The following is a 16,913-nucleotide window of genomic DNA, read 5'->3' as shown; positions in this document are numbered from 1 at the left end:
TGTTTGCCCCTCCCACGGCTCTGCCCCCTCCACCCCCGCTGACATCAGGGACGCTGCAGGTTCCAGGACACCCAGCTGGTAGCACTTACTCAGGTGAGAGCTGCGAGGGCTGGCACCGCCCGTGCGGTGTGGGTGGGTTTAGTCAGAGTGGCTGGGGTTTGGGCCTTTTGGTGAGGGCTGTTGGTGGGGAGAGGCTGTGCTCACTGCTGAACAAAGTGACAGCAAAGCCAAAAAAAAGCCTAGATATACTCAGGGACAGTCCCTGTGCCCTGGGAGCGACTGCTTTTGGAAGGCTGTGGTTTTGCCAGGTTTGTTTTGTTCAACCCACAGTAAAAACCCAGCAGAGTTCACGATGTGCCCACACAGAGTCTGTGACCCCCATAGCAAAGGTCTTCATGCACTTGTGGTCTGTGTCCTGCAGAGCTTCCCTGGCTGCAGGGAGAATCTGTGCTGACTGTGCTCACAGCAGTGCTGAGCTCGGGAGTGTTCACAAGGTTTGGGTTGGAAGGGACCTCAAAGCTCATCCAGTGCCACCCCTGCCATGGGCAGGGACACCTCCCACTGTCCCAGGCTGCTCCCAGCCCCAATGTCCAGCCTGGCCTTGGCCACTGCCAGGGATCCAGGGGCAGCCCCAGCTGCTCTGGGCACCCTGTGCCAGGGCCTCACCAGGTCACTGAGGGGAAGAAAATGGAGGATTATCAGTGTGTGTGTCCGTGTACCAGGGTACTCATGTGAGCAGCAGCCACTTGTTTGCTCACTCCAGCTTGCTTGTACACCCTCACCTGTTTAGGATTGTGTCCCTGTCCATAAATGCTCAGAGGAATGTGAAAACAGGCTTGGTGAGAGGGGAAATGCACATTTTGTAATGTCTGAGGCCTTTGGGATCTGAGGGAAAACCTGAGGGAGCTTTCTTACCCTGTACTGTGTCAGGATTTATCACCAGGAAATTTTAAATGAAGCATTGCTACCACAGACAGCAAAGGAAGTGGCACAAGGCCTGGAAAAGCCCCAGAGCTCAGAGGGATTGTTTTATTGTTTGGTTTCCCCTGTACTCAGCACTGGTGAGGCCGCACCTCAAGTGCTGTGTCCAGTTCTGGACCGCCCAGTTTAGGAGGGATGTTGAGATGCTGGAGCATGTCCAGAAAGGACAACAAGGCTGGTGAAGGGCCTGGGACACAAATCCTGTGAGGAACAGCTGAGGGAGCTGGGAAAGGGGCTCAGGCTGGAGCAGAGGAGGCTCAGGGGGGACCTTGTGGCTCTGCACAAGTCCCTGACAGGAGGGGGCAGCCGGGGGGGTCGGGCTCTGCTGCCAGGGAACAGGGCCAGGAGGAGAGGGAGCAGCCTTGAGCTTCACCAGGAGAAGTTTCAGTTGGACATTAGAAAAACTTTCTTCAAAGAAAGAGTGATTGGGCTTTGACAGGGGCTGCCCAGAGAGGTGATGGAGTCACCGTCCCTAGAGGTGTTTAAGACAAGGCTGGATGTGGCACTGAGTGCTGTGGTCTGGGTGACAAGGTGGTGTCAGGTCATAGGTAGGATGCAATGATCTCGAGGGTCTTTTCCAAGGCCATTAATGCTGTGGCTCTGTGGTTGTGTGTTTCAGAACAAGACCTCCTGCGCCAGGAGCTGAACACGCGGTTCCTGGCCTCGCAGAGCGCCGACCGCGGGGCCTCGCTGGGCCCACCGCCCTACCTGAGGACAGAGTTCCACCAGCACCAGCACCAGCACCAGCACACACACCAACACACCCACCAGCACACCTTCACGCCCTTCCCCCACGCCATCCCTCCCACTGCCATCATGCCGACGCCAGCACCGCCCATGGTGCGTACCCCAGGCAGAAATGTGAGGATAAGTAGAGCACAACTCTATTCTTTATTACCAAAGTATTGCAGAGAATTTGCCACGCTGTGGGGAAGGGCTCCTGTGCTGCCCAGGGGTGTCTGGGCAGGAGGGGCAGGGCTTGTCCCTCTGTCCCCATGTGAGAGGTTCAGGTGGCAGCACAGGACTGAGGGACAAGGCTCTGGCCAGTCCTGCTTGGAGTGTGCACTCTGGGGCTTCCTCCTTTGTCCTGTCTCGAAAAGACCTAGATTTACTTTGAAGAAAGAAAAATCCCAGTTTCATAGGAAATTAATTTTCTGCATATTTTTTCCTCTCTGTTGGTTACCAAATAACAGAGAAGTTGTCCTTTATTTTGCCAACAGAAGTAACACAAGGAAATATAAAGTAACTAGTTTGTGCTTTGATCCCTTTGCAGTTTGACAAATATCCTACAAAAGTTGACCCCTTCTACCGTCACAGTGTGAGTTTTATTGCTCTGTTTCCAACTGACTTCACTGCTTTTCTGTGGTGGGTTGGGATCACCACTCAATCAATGGCACAGTGTCAAATCTCTCCCTGATCATCACTCCAGGATTTACCATTATCGTCCTTGGTTGCTTTGGCTTTTGAAGGCTTGCATTCGTGGTGCTTGTTTCTGATAAAGATGCAGTATCAGCTTTTCCAGTCAAAAGATCTCTTGCTCACACACCATTTGGAGCCAGGTTTGATGTGAACAGATGAGACAGAGGAGCTGACTGTTCCATGAAGCAGGAGAGGGCAGTGATTCCATCACGGTGTTTCAGTTGTGCCACAAACCCTTGGGCTGATATTTTTGCTAAGAAACTTGAAATGAACTGACAAACTATCATACAAATCCTTCAGGGATAGATAATCTAATCGTTTTCCCAATCTATCATATTTTGTTTGATAAAATCTGAAAACCTGTCTTCTTACTCAGATTTCAAAGGCTCATCTGATCCACTGGGCTTGTTATGTTTTGAAAGCTCTGTTTGATGACAGTAGCATGAATCCAGCTATGCACTAGATGTGTTTACCTAAGCTACTAAAAACGTTACTTATCAAGTACCTGGACTGATTTTTAAAATTCCAGTTGAAAGTAAAGCTTCTGCTCCTAAGGGTTTGAATCCACTGATTCATTTGCCGCTGAACTCTGGGTTGTGTTTTCTTCATCCTATTGGCAGAGACAGGTGTCTGGCAAGAGTTCCTTAATCCAAGAGCAATATTTTGATGAGAGAAGGAGTACTGCATCAGCACTCAGAAATCTGCAGAGCATTTGGCTTTATGTGTTGGTTTTGCTTAGAAGTGGAACTGGGCAAAAAAAACTGGTTAAGACGATGATGTCTGGATTAAACACCAGCCCAGCTCACAGCCTGTCCTGCAGCTGAGCAGTCTGTCCCTGTCTGACACCTCATGTGAGCAGCTGGGACCAGAGAGCGTTGCAGGCTCAGAGCTCCAGGAGCCCTGGGCAGATATTCCCACCGCCCCTCCAAAGGGCACTGCTGCTCCCCTGCACCAGTGAGTGTTACATTGCTCTCTGATGTGCTGGGCTTCACATGGGTTCTGGAGAGACACTGTCATCAGTGTGGCCTGTGGATCCCAGCAGGAACTCAGAATTGGGAGATGGTACATGGATTTTAGACAAATCAAGCACAGAAGGTGGCAATGTAGGATAGGAAGTGTTGCTGAAGTGTCCAGCTGTATCTGCTGTTGAAATTCAAATAATCTCTTAGAAATGGGGGAGTTACCTGGATTGCAGAGGTCACGGCCTCACCCCCTTTAGGGTCAGGAAAGCTCCGTGCTGTGCCCCCTTAGCCAGGGAGCCGTGCTGGGGCCCAGGGCACGGATCTGGTCCCTCTGCCTTCCCTGGGGAAGGGTTTGTCCTTGGGAAGGGGCTGCCCCATGGTCACTGGGGGACACTCAGCAGCTGATCCTAGGGAGTGCCCATGGTGTCTGCACTGGGGTGGCAGAGTGTCTGTGACCCCAGCCAGGCCAGCCCAGCCCAGTGTCCCCCTGGTCCCACCTCTGGGACTGGTCAGGGCACAGGGAACAGGAGCTGCCTGGAGCAGCTGCAGGTGCGCAGAGCAGACCCTGAACTGGGCTGGGGCACACCCACAGGGCAGGAGAAATACAAATACTGTCAGACTGTGGTGCCTCCACAGAGCTGCTCCTAGGGACGACAGCTTCCGCTACAGATCCACACCAGGAACTCAGATACCTTAAAAAGTGTTGGCAGTAAGTGTAGGTGAACTTTGTAGGAGAACAAGGTCTGTTTGAGACTTAAAATCCATCTACTTTGGAACAGGGAGTGTAGCTCACACAGAAGCTAATGCTGAGTTTTAAATCAGTGTTATTTCTTCTTTTTTAGCACAGTGAGGCTTTGCTTTTACCTACAGCTGGTGCCAGGTCTAGTTTAGCATCACATACACCTGGCCAAGGGAAGCTGTGGTCACTGCATGGTTGCCCAGGGAGAGCTAGAAGGGAAAACTGCTGCTCAAAGGAGAAGGAATACTGGGGAAAAAGGAAGCACTGACTATGAAAGGTGCATTCTGAAAGCTGGAGGAATTTAACTGATACAAATTAATCATGGAGATACACTGTTTATATTTTATTAATAAGTCTGACCTTGAGGAAAGGTCACATTTAATTAACTTACCATTTGTTATAAAACTCTGAGCAAAGAATTCCTTATTATTAGTCATAGCCAATAGAATACGAAGTATTACATCTTTTTCCATCACTTAGAATTAGTCCATTACACACAGAATTAAAGACTGAAGACACTGGAGAATTTAAAGCACATTTTGCTCATTAAAAGTTATTGTAAATGAGGACAAATGTCTCTTAATGGTTTCTCAGATGCCTACAGTTCAGTATCAACTAATCTCAAAATGTTTTCTGCACCACTGGATGGAGCAGGTCCAAATTAAATACAATTAAAACAACAGTAGCAACATGAACAGAGGCTCAATACCAGGCTTTTTAACTGAGAAAATCTTGTGATACCTCTGAAATGTTTTCTCAGCTCTCAGTAAATATAATATGGATAAATGACCTTGCAAGATAAGCTAGGGGAAGGAAAAATGATAAAGAAAAGCACACGTGTATGCCTGGCATAACCAAATCCATCACAACTTTGTGGTACTGATTTACCTGGGATGGGATTTGCTCAATGTTTTCCCACCCCTCACGTCCAGTCTTTGACTTTGCCCAGTCCTGCTTCTGTTCAATTGGCCATTAACTCATTTATTTTGATCTTAAAAGTAGCACACAGTAGTTGGACTTTGCTCAGCCATGGTCAGAGGGGAATTGGTCTCAGCCAGAGAGCCCCTGGTAGGTTTTTGGGTGGCAATTCCAGTGGAGCTGGCAGCCATCCCCTCCTAGATGCATCCCCTCCTAGATCCAGAGGTTTCATGGTGAGAGAATGGGTTTGGAGTGTGATGCTTTGAATCCCTGACTCCTACCAGGAAGCAGTTTGGTGTGTGATAGCAGCATTTTCATGGAATTGGGTGAATTTTCTGTTTCAGAAGGAGCCAAAGGTTCACAGGCAGAGCACAGAGCCAAGGGCAGATGAGGATGTCGTGGTTTATCACAAAATCACAGAGTGGGTTGGGTTGGAAGGGATGTTAAAAACCATCTCTTCCACCCCTGCCATGGGCAGGGACACCTCCCACTGTCCCAGGCTGCTCCCAGCCCCACTGTCCAGCCTGGCCTTGGGCACTGCCAGGGCGCCGGGGCCACCCCCAGCTGCTCTGGGCACCCTGTGCCAGGGCCTGCCCACCCTGCCAGGGAACAATTTATCTGTCTAATTTACCCACTTGTTTCCCTTGTGTTTGTCTGCATTAGCACAGAGCAGCCTCTCGTGGTTTTTTCCCAAATTCTCTTAGGACAGAGCACTGGGGTCAGGGAAGTCTGGGGAGATGGGCACATCTTTGTGCTGAGCAGTCTCTGGTTATAGAAAAGTCCCCTACATTTCTGGGAGGTTCTGCCTTAACATTTTGTTTAAATACTAATCTTTAACAAATCAGATTGTCTGTCTGCTAATATTAGATGTGGCAGGATATCCTCTCAGACAGGCTAATGAAGTAAGAATTGTGCATATTTTCCTCATTTCCTACAGATACTATTAAAATCCCAACGTACTAATGGAGTTTTAATGATACAATATCCTAGAACTCGTAAGGGTTTTTTTTTTTTTCCACTTAAACAGGAGATTTCTGAGTCTCATTCAGCTCAGGATTCTGTCTTTTCTCTTGAAACGACTCACAGACTGAAACCATTTAAAACCTCTCTCCAATTTAAAAATTAATAATTGAGGAGAAAACGTCTCCCTCACGCTCTGCTGGCCCAAGGCAGGGACAGGTTGCTGGCTGTCTGATTTTGGAACTGCTTTTAAGCTCTAAACCTCATGACATCTGTGAACATCCCATCGACTGCTTTAACTAACATCGTTGCAATGAGATCACTTCAATGCTTCTCAGTTTTCTCCATGTAACATTTTCCTACTATTATGCAGGAATTCTCTGTGTCCTGCCCTGCTGGCTGTGCTCATGGTGCCCCAGTGTTGATGTTGTTCTCTTTCTGTTGCAGCTGTTTCACTCCTATCCTCCAGCTGTATCAGGTATTCCTCCCATGATCCCTCCCACCGGCCCCTTTGGCTCACTGCAAGGAGCTTTCCAGCCCAAGGTAAGGCAGGAATTACCTGGGACAGCCTGGGAGCCAGGACAGGGGTGGGGTTAGCATGTGGTTCACATCCTGGAGCAGCTGAGGTCTGACCTACAGCTTAATTCCACAGGGGACAATTGCCTTTTTCCAAATGTACTGCAAAGAGAAGTTATTTCTCATGAGGTTCAGATACATCTACAAACTTTTTTTTTTTTTTAATTATTTATATAATGGCACAGTTAACTTCAGAAGCAATATAATTAGTTCTGAGATGGTGTGCATTAATGAAAGGTCATGTAATAATCAGGATTTTAAGAAATGGTGTTCATTATTGTTTACTCATTTCCATAATTACCTCCCAGCTCCAGCACAGTGCAGAGCACTGATTTGGCTCTCCTCATGGGTGATAGCTGGGAGAGAGAAACGTGGCGAGTTCAGGGCTTTTTTTCTTTCATTTTCATGGAGTTACTCTTTATTTATCAGTGGGAGGAAGTCAGTCTGTAGACTTTGCAATGAAAGACTGAAATCAGGACTGGAATTTCTGCAGAGGAGACACCTTCCTTAAATTGGCCCATCCACTCTAATGAGTGAATATGTAAATTGCAGTTCATTAGTGGGATTCTTCATCTGTATGGTAATCAGACTGTTAACAACTCACTTAATTGTTAGTTATGCTGGAGCTGATTTCTATTTTCTTCATTTTTACACAGGAACAAGCTCTGTCTAAATGTGGCAGGGTTGGGGTTTTTTGTTGGGGGTTTTGTTTCCCACAAAGCTGCATTTTATTAACCGACTGTTTACATTCTAATAATTGGAAAGGCTTCCATTTTTTCCAACTGGATGTTACTTTTCCTGATGTCCATTTTGTGGCAGTCCCTGTGGATGGAGTTGAGGTCCTTGTGCAGTGATGCTCTGTGTGCCAAGAGCATCAGTGATAATCAGCAGAGCAGGGGCTGGGTCCTCCAAATGCTGCTTTTGCTGCTGTGTCATAAATGTGTTCCTAATCAGGTTTTTCACATTAGAAGATTTTCCAGTTTAAACAGTCACTGGTCCCTCAGTGGTTTTGATTAAAGTAATGGGAAGTTGGTGGCCAGTCGAAGTGTGGGTATGGAGATGATAATACCCATATTACTGAGTGGATTATAATGGTTCTCCTTTCCTTTATAAAAAGTTTATCTCTGTTGCTTAGGCAATGTAATGATAAAGAACTATTATTTGGACATTCTGTTGCTTGTAGGCATTGTTACTGCTGTGCAGCTCATTAGTGTTGTCTTTCCTTGTGGAATTTCCAGACTTCCAATCCTATTGATGTTGCAGCCAGACCTGGAACGGTCCCACACACCCTTCTACAGAAAGATCCACGGGTCTGTAAAAATTGGTTTTTTTTTTCTCATGTAAATCCATTCCTCCTGAAAACCTTGAATGCTAAAGCTGCCATCCTCAGTATGTCCAAATTAACGCCCTAAACCCAAAGCTGTCTGAGCTGTTCCATCAGTGAGGGCTGCAGAAGTTCTGTGGGAACATCTAAAACAGCCCCTGTGCAGTGGCAGAGCTCTGTCCTTGCTGGCAGCTCTCTCCTCCCAGGCCCAGGGGTAAAGGCATAAAAGTCCAGTTCAACAGAGAAAATGTACAAACCTCCCAAGATTTGTGTTTGTACTCTGTAATTGTTTTTAATGTGGGTAATGGCAGCTATTCCCTGGGTTACTGTAGCATTGATTGCCCCAGTGAAATACGGATGCACTTTATTGATCACTTGGTGCCTCTGGGTTTCTGAGTTCCAGCGGATGTGAACAGCATTTATTGCCTCAGCACTTTGTCTCTCTGCCCGTGGGTTGTTGGTGTGTTTGGATTCATGGCCATTGTTTGCCATGAGGAACTCCACACAGGAGTATTTCTAGCAGAACTCTCAGACAGAAGCACTGAGGAGCTCTCCCTAAAATTCCAGCTTGGGGCATGGCTGAGCTTGCAGAGCTGTTGTCTTTGCGTTGTGCCAGGCTGCAGTGCTTTGGGTTGCTCAGTGCTGGAGCTGAGGCTGAGCTTTACACCAAAAGGAACCACATTTCTGTTTGTTTATCTAAGTGCACAGATAACCAGAGCCTCCCATCAGGAAGTCATTTAGCTTTATGTTCCCTTTCAACTGGGAGTGAGTTTCGATTATTTCAAGATGATGCATTACGCCATCACTGCGCCTGCTAAGTACCTTCTGCACCTATAAATCTCCTTTAGTATTGCATTTCAAAACAGAAAATCCAAAACGAATGAGCAGTACCCAATAAATTGAATTATTTCCCAGCATTTATTGATGAAATATGAGCAAAAAAGGGGAATAAGAAAATAATCTACTCCAAAAAAAAGCACCAACAGGCCACATCAAAAATAAAAATGAGAAAATTGGGTTTTTATGTTGGCCCTGTTTACCAACATCTGCTTCAGTGTGAAAGTAATTTAGGCAAAGCCCATTTATGTCAGAAGACCTCAGGCAGCAGTGAGGCACAAGGCTGATGCCCTGGCTGGTGGATGGGCACACTGCTGGTGTGCAGGGCATGGCTGACACCCCACTCCAGCCCCAAAAAAAAGCACCAACAGGCCACATCAAAAATAAAAATGAGAAAATTGGGTTTTTATGTTGGCCCTGTTTACCAACATCTGCTTCAGTGTGAAAGTAATTTAGGCAAAGCCCATTTATGTCAGAAGACCTCAGGCAGCAGTGAGGCACAAGGCTGATGCCCTGGCTGGTGGATGGGCACACTGCTGGTGTGCAGGGCGTGGCTGACACCCCACTCCAGCCATCCCAGCCCATCCAGGGGATCGAGCCCTGTCCATTCTCCAGCCCTGCCATGAGCTGAGGAGCTCTGAAAGATGAGAGCAGGAGTTTGCCCAAAGGACAGATCTGTGCTTCCATCAGTGCAGTTAACCAGCCATTTCTGTGGCATTAAATCAACAAATTGCTGCTGCTGCCAGAGGCCAGAGCTCTGTGTGAGCCTGCTGGAGCTGCTCGTCATCACTCAGAGGCCACAGCCAGGGGGAGGGGACAGCACGGATATGGAGGCTCAGGACTAATTATTATCCAAAAGGGCTTCATTTGAAAGTAAAATTCTAACATTTTAATTTCGTCTCTTAATGAAGCAATACAGATTTGTTAATTAGAGCAATTGTTTGAGTGACAGGTGTGTAACCAAGCTGTCATTTCTTCTTCACAGTTGACAGATCCGTTCAGGCCCATGTTGAGGGTAAGAAATCTTGCTGTGCTCCCGTTTGTCAAGCTTGGCTCGGTCCCACTGGGTTGCAGCACGGAATAATTCCAAATCAGAGCTGCCCAGTGTCACCTGGGCTGTCCTGCCCTGCCTTTGGGGAGAGCATGGGCACTCCTGCAGCTCCTGATCACTCAAGGACAAGGCAGAGTTTCAAAGTCAGAAGTTTTCCTCTTCTCATGCAACCCCTCACATGAATACTCGAGGTTAAATATTGATGATCCATCATGGTTTCCTGAGGCAAACCCTAGAGATCCTAGCAGTGATTCCCTGTTATTTCACTGCACTCTGGAGGAGTTTGCTTTGTTATTTTACTGTGTGTTTTCAGTGTTACTCAGTGTGGTACATCCCACCCAGGTATCTCACTGTCCACTGTAGACAGACAATCCACTTCAAACACAGAATATTTTAGAAATAAGGATCTAAATATCCAGTCTATCAGTCATCCAAAAAGTGGTTTTGTTAATTTTTCAGCATATTCAAGAAAAAGGTCTAGAGTTCAATATAATGAACTTACTAAATCACTAGCACAGCCAGTTTTTGCAAATTAGCAAAGGGCTTGAGCTTAGGGGAGTATTGCTGTGAGATAGTTTAGTTTGTATAATTTAATTATTGATTGATACACACCGAGAAATAGAAGGCAGACTGTGTGCCGTAGTTTGTGGAAGATTTAATTCACAAGTAAATTAAGGAGACTCTTGAGTTTCTGGGATAATTCTTAAATCTGCAGGAGTCATTACTTGTGTAGGTAACCACAGACCCCTAAGTAACAAAACTGGAGAAAGTATATCCTCAAATGAGTCTTTGTCAGACAAAGTTTCCAGCTGTGCTGGAAATGGAGTACAAACTCAACCAGGAGACCTAACAAGCACTCTGGTTCTTGCCTCCCTCTCTCCTCCCTGTGACTCTGGGGTGACAGGAAGGATGCAAAGACCCCCCCCGCCCCCCAAACAGAATTGAGTGACCTCCAATGTTTTCAGTATATTTATGAGCTGAAGTCTTGGACGGACAGACCAGCAATTACATGAGGGAGTCAGATGAATTTTGAAAACCAGAGTGACGTTTTAACCACTTTGGTTTTCATCTTTTGGTGGAAATGCCAATCCTTGCATTTGTGGAAATGACCCGAGTGTGCAGCTGTGAACAGTCCAGCTGTGCAGGGCAGCTGCTGACTGGGACACAGCTTCACAGCTTTCAGCAGCACAAGCTGCACTCAGCCAGTGGCATCAGAGGATTACAGGAGTGTGTCAGACTGGAGCGTTCATGGACAGCTGGATAAATTCCCTAGTGAGGGACAAAGTCTTCTCATTCTCGATTTTCCAGGAGGATGGAGAGGAAAGGCACTGAAGGGAGACCCTTTGCTTTCAGGTGTCTTGGTGTGGGGATCCCCCACACCAAACCAGACCAGGCTCAGGGTCTATTTTCTTCTAGAAACAGGACAAAGCATCACAGGTTTTTGGAAGTTACTGATTCACATGTTTTGTTTTTCCAGAAACCTGGCAAGTGGTGTGCTATGCACGTTCACATCGCCTGGCAGATCTACCATCACCAACAGAAAGTCAAGGTCAGTGCTTGGGCAGCCTGGACTGGGGGTGAAGGGCCCAGAGCAGAGCTCTGAGAGGAAGAGTTGGCTCTCAGCTGGGCACTTCTGTGCCATGGCCAGTGCCTTGGTAAAGTAACACACACACAGCATTGAGCAGAAGCCTCATTTCTGAGAGTTGGTATAAGGATGAAAAGCTAAAGGCAGAGTCCCAGCAGAGTGTCTGGGATGTGTTGGAGCAAGGACAGCTGATCCTGGGCCATAACTACAGCTTTGTAGCTTGGAAGGGTGCACAAGGTGGCTTTTATTTATTCATTTATGGCTGAGGACACAACTGTATCAAGTGGGAATTTTTTAAAGTCTGGAGAAGCTGGGCACGTGTATCCCATTCCTCCTATTAATGTTCAGGGGCAGGCGAGAGTGCAGGCGGATTTCTCCTGTCCCTAGGATGCTTTACCCAGTGTGGCTGCACAGGCTCCCATCACTCTTCCTTCACAGCCCTCATGGCTGGAGGGTGGCACAGGGATGTGTCCAGGCTGCCCAGGCAGGCACAGCCTCTCAGGGCATGTTGTGTTATCAGACACTGCCTCACTGCACCGAAGGTTAAGGGATGGAAGTCCTGTCTTAATTATTTTTGAAGCTCTGAGACTTCAAGGGTGAAGGCCATGGGCAGTTTCCCATTCGTACTGTAACTGTATTTCCATTGCACATGGGCTCTGGGAAGGTTTCTTTCCCTTTGTAGTATTTTCACTGTTCTCATCACTGAAGAATCTTGTGTTGCTCCTGAAGTTTTTCAGCGAGTCAGGAATGGTTGCTGCTCTTCACTGCTCATACTTCAGGAGTCAATAGCTTGTGTTAGAAACTGAAATTACCAGGGAATCCACAGCACTCTGCAGTCTGTGTATGCACTTGCATTGTGTAGGTAAGAATATGAAGATGTTGAACAGCTATGAAAACCTGCAGCTAATAGAGTTTAAAAATAACCCTTTTAAACAAGGTTGACAGGTTAATTTGCTGCAGTAGACATATCTCTCTTCTCTGCTTCCTTATGTTTCCCCTGCTAGTGATCTTCATTCATCTTCCCATTATCAAAAAAGACAAGGTTATAGACCTAGAGAGTTATATGTCCTTCTTTTATTTTATTGAAAAGGTATTTTCTTGAAATGAAATTATTATTCCCATGCTATCTATGTCCTTTGAATCTTCCTTGATTTGATATTCAGAGAGAGGTCAAACCAGTATATTTATAACTCACAGTAAATGCCATTTTCATACAGCCGTTTCTTTTACCTCATTCTTTTCTACCTTGCGTGTTAAAAAAAAAGCAGGAATAAAGCTCAGAAGCACAGGAGAGGATGTTGCTTGAGTTTTTGAGGCTGTGCATGATGATATTTTCAAGAAAAAGTGAGAAGTGTGTCTGGTCAGTAAGGAGATTTGGAGTGTCCCCCCCGCTCATGTGACCACAAAGGGTGAATCTCTGCCTGAAGGCTCACACAGGACAATTTCTCCTTCTACCCCATGGTTGTGAAGGTGCCTTTTCTTCTGCACAAGATGAAGGTGCTGCCTGACCACAGAGCAGGGAATCAAAGGGGTTGATTTCCAGTTTGCATGTGGTGCCGCGAGCCTGCTGCCAGTAACGATCTGGCCTAGTAATTGCTTGCAGAGGGCCAGGCACTGAAGGAGCAGGCACGATGGGAAACTTTAAAACACAACCTTCCTGACCTCAGGAAAAATTGCATGCAGCTGCAGATGCTGTTTGGCTGCCTGTGCCTCTGCAGCAAGACCTGGGTAACCTCTGCATGCCCCAGGAATTCCGCAGGGCTGCACAGCAGCTCAGGGCACAGAGCACATTTACACCCTCCTTACACTGACCACTGCTCAGGAGAGGATTTATGCTCCATAATTGGGCCTCTCTCCTTTAGGAAAGGCCTTCCAGCCTGATCTGACAGCAGTGCAGACATCTACATTGATTTTCGTGGGCACCACATTAAGGTGTTACACATTTTCTGGAAATACATTCGGAAGGATTGGCATCCAGGGGGTGCTCCCCTGAACAGAAACTGGGGATAAAAGAAATGTGACCATTTCTCTGGTACTATTTTAAGGTAAACCAACACATTCAGAAATCTTTTAACACATCCGTGGTATTCCTGTTCCTCTTCAGACAGGGATTTGTTCATTATTTAGAGCAGCACCATTCATATGGCTGCAATTAAAGCTTCAGCCAGCTTTTGCTATTCTGAGTAATGCCTGTCAGGGGTTTATAACTTGGTTGTTAAAAAAGAATAAAAAGAGTTCACAGCATAAAAATCTGGCACACAGGCTTCAACTGAGGCATTTGTATTTTCTGAACTCCTTTTAACTATTAAAGCACTTCAGTGTTACTTTCTTAAAAGACATGACCTTAACTTGGCCACCTTTGCCATTTCAGTATTCTTGCAGGCCATTATCTCCAGACACAGAAAATGCCTTTGTTTCTCTTTTTTATTTCTTGTTTTCTGTCTTTTTTTCTTTTTTTGTTCTCATGGCTACACAGACATGTTTCTAGCACTTGAAAAACAGCTACTAGGCATGCACATTAATTTGATCATAACTTTTTAACATGCATATTTATATCATTGTAATAGTCTGTACTCGGGGCTGGCACAGTCTTAAATACTGATTTATAAAGCGTAGCCTGCTCCAGAATTACTGTTGAGATCTCCTGGTTCCATGTTACCCATTTATCAATCCTTTCAGCTGCCCTGCACGGTTAATCAGCAATCTGCATTTAGGGAGTTCTGGCAGCACAGGTAATTGGGAATTTGGTTTTCTTCCTTCATTCTATAAAACTCCTGAAGTAGGCACCACTGAAACGAGGATGTGGCACAAAGAAGAGCCCATCCTTCATCTACTTCTCACTCACAATACAGCTGCCTCAGCAAATTCCCCTCACAAAAGAGAGGCTGCTGACTCTAACACATGTAAATAAACATATGCAGCACTTTGAATCTGGAGCGGGAGCTGTCCGAGTGGGACTCAAACACTCTTGCTCTGCACTCTTGCTCCTTTTAGCCCCTCGCTGCAGCCTGAGAGGCTCTGGAGGATGCTCTGCATCCAGCATTTCTTGGTGGCAGCTTTCTCTTGGAAATGAGTGGTTCTGGTGTCCGTGTCCCCTGCCCACCTGCGACCAGGACCATTCCCATTTATTACTGTGGGACCGACCTGTCCTTGCAGCTCAGCAAGTGTCTGAGGCCTCCTTAGAGATTTTTATGTTTGCTGTTGAAGGCAGCTCTGTGTTGAACACCCTGGAGGGGTGGATGTGAGCATATGTGAAAACACTGGTGAAATTGGCAGGAAATATGCAGGAGCCTGAGCTTTTCCCTCTTTGCCTTAGATCTCCCTTCCAGGAAAACAGCTGTGCACCTGTGCTCGGGGTCCCAAAATCCAATATTCTTGTTAAAATGTCAGCATGACTGAGCTGCTCTACCCACATCATTCTGGAAGTGCCTTTTGCTGTTACCTTTTCAGTCTCTTCCAAGTCCTGTTTTCCATTTCAGAAACAGATGCAGTCTGATCCACACAAGCTGGACTTTGGCCTGAAACCAGAATTTCTGAGCAGGCCACCAGGCCCCAGCCTTTTTGGAGCCATCCACCATCCCCATGACCTGGCTCGGCCCTCGACTCTCTTCTCCACAGCCAGTGAGTACTGAGAAGTGAAATCCCCTTCTTGCTCCTTGCTCATTAAAATGCTAATCCTTGCCATGAATTTCCCATATGCTTTGGCTTATGAACTCTCTGCAAGACATGCCAGGGGCTATTGGTCTATTTGATAAGTATTTAAAACTATTCTGTATGCTTTTATAAAAGCCCAACCTGCTGAAACGCTGCACAGGTAGAACATGAAGGGACATTCCCTCACAGACTGATGTCTGATGATCATGGAGATGAGATGTTGGAAATAAGCTGTACTTCACATGCACTGCCTTTTTGTTTCTGACCTGAAACATTCATTCCCCTGCATCCCTTTTCCTCTAACTGGGTATTTCTGTTTGGAAAAGCAGCTGCTCTTTGCATGGGATCCTGAGAGCCCCACGCAGGGCACAGCAGTGTCAGCTCATATGAGCTGTTTAAGAAGTGACAGCCCAGAGCACAGCGAGTCCCTCTCTGAGCTTTTTCTGGGAATTGACCCCTTTTGCTTTGTTTTGGCAGGTGGGGGGCATCCAGCTGGGACTCCTTTTGGCCCACCACCTCACCACAGCAACTTCCTCAACCCAGCTGCTCATTTAGGTACGTCCTCTCTCAGCTCACGGGGAGTACAGCTGACACACTGACCACTGAGAAATTACAGATCTCCTCTGTGGAGTCACTCTGAGTATTCTGCTTACTAACCTTTACAAATGGCACATTTTAGCTGTTTAATTTTAGTCTTTACCCAGGTAGAAATTCTAAACACGCAGAATAGAGTCACTGACGGTGTGTTTTGAAATATTTCTGGACATTAGAGGAGCAGAGTGGCAGGGCTGGCTGGGTTTCACTGGAGTTATGCTTAAATCCAGTAAAAAACTGCCTTAAGGGCAAGGCTTCGGATCACAGAGATGTTTCTTTTCCTAAATCCTACTTAAATGTCTGTTTTTTCCATCAAAGTGAATAGGAAACATAACTTTAAAATCTTGTGATCTGGCCTCGTGTCTGTTATGGAAAACTAGTGAATACACATTTAAAACCAGAACCACCCAAGTTACCAGATGCTGTTATTTCCTTTTTACCTTACTGCTGTTGTAATGAGGTGATCTGCTCCTTATGGGAGCATCCAGGACTCTAAGTTGGCATTATTTTATTTTGCATGGGGAAGGATTTAGGAGGGTCACCAAACTGGTACAGCAAACACACAGTGCAGGTTTATCATTCTGCACTTTGGTGCCTATGGAAAATGCTGGCTTTGGGCTTCTTTTTCTCTGTGCTGGTATTTATCAGAAGTGACTTCGTCAAAATTGTTAGACTGCTCCAAAATAAAGCGAGAATTTGCTTTATATGATTTTCCTGTGGCCTGTATGCATCAACTAAAAAAATTGCTCCAGCATTTTTCAGTCCATACTAGCCTTCTGTGTAGTATTAGCAACAAACACCAAGGGAATCACAGAATGTTCAGGCCAGCATGACACATCAGTGTAACAGGACATTTTATTTTTTATACCCTGGCTCAGGTTTAGGAGACATGGCCTGAAGGTGTTTGGAGCACAGTTGCCAGAGTTAATAGTCTGACTAGCAAGGGACATTTCCATGGAAGGAAATGAAAGGAAGTAAAACTGGAGATGTTTGCAGGCTTCAGTTGAAGTACCATTTGTATTTTAACATCTTGATTTTCTTTAAGAGGGAGTTTTTCTGGTAGACAGTGCCATGGGTATGGCCAGGAACAAACCCACGTGTTTAGTGTCCCAGCCCCTCAGAACCCTGCTGTGCTGTGCTGTGGGGGGATGCTGTTCCAGCACTGCTGGGCACAGCTGGGATGCAGTAGGATGCCCCAGTGGTGCTGTAGGAGAACTGGCAGCATCAGGGAGTTTCAGCTGTTTGTGTTGGTTTGCAGAGCCCTTCAACCGGCCGGCGTCGTTCAGCGGCCTCACTCCCCTGGGCAGCCACAC

General features: G+C 46.5%; 1 protein-coding gene across 1 annotated transcript in view; it reads left to right on the top strand.

Annotated features, from left to right (window-relative positions):
• The window catches only part of AUTS2 (autism susceptibility candidate 2), a gene marked incomplete at its 5' end in the record, with an annotated part of 567,626 nt that overhangs the window by 542,456 nt on the left and 8,257 nt on the right, over positions 1-16,913 (top strand). The window contains 10 exons of the mRNA XM_017735278.1: positions 7-93; positions 1,601-1,821; positions 2,255-2,299; positions 6,427-6,522; positions 7,794-7,865; positions 9,702-9,731; positions 11,245-11,316; positions 14,832-14,973; positions 15,484-15,561; positions 16,859-16,890. Of these exons, the coding sequence (XP_017590767.1) occupies positions 7-93; positions 1,601-1,821; positions 2,255-2,299; positions 6,427-6,522; positions 7,794-7,865; positions 9,702-9,731; positions 11,245-11,316; positions 14,832-14,973; positions 15,484-15,561; positions 16,859-16,890 (875 nt within the window). The remainder of the gene's footprint in view (positions 1-6; positions 94-1,600; positions 1,822-2,254; positions 2,300-6,426; positions 6,523-7,793; positions 7,866-9,701; positions 9,732-11,244; positions 11,317-14,831; positions 14,974-15,483; positions 15,562-16,858; positions 16,891-16,913) is intronic.

The sequence above is a fragment of the Corvus brachyrhynchos genome, unplaced genomic scaffold, assembly GCF_000691975.1.
Source record: "Corvus brachyrhynchos isolate BGI_N302 unplaced genomic scaffold, ASM69197v1 scaffold15, whole genome shotgun sequence".
Taxonomy (NCBI): domain Eukaryota; kingdom Metazoa; phylum Chordata; class Aves; order Passeriformes; family Corvidae; genus Corvus; species Corvus brachyrhynchos.
This window is presented reverse-complemented; position numbering and strand designations above follow the sequence as displayed.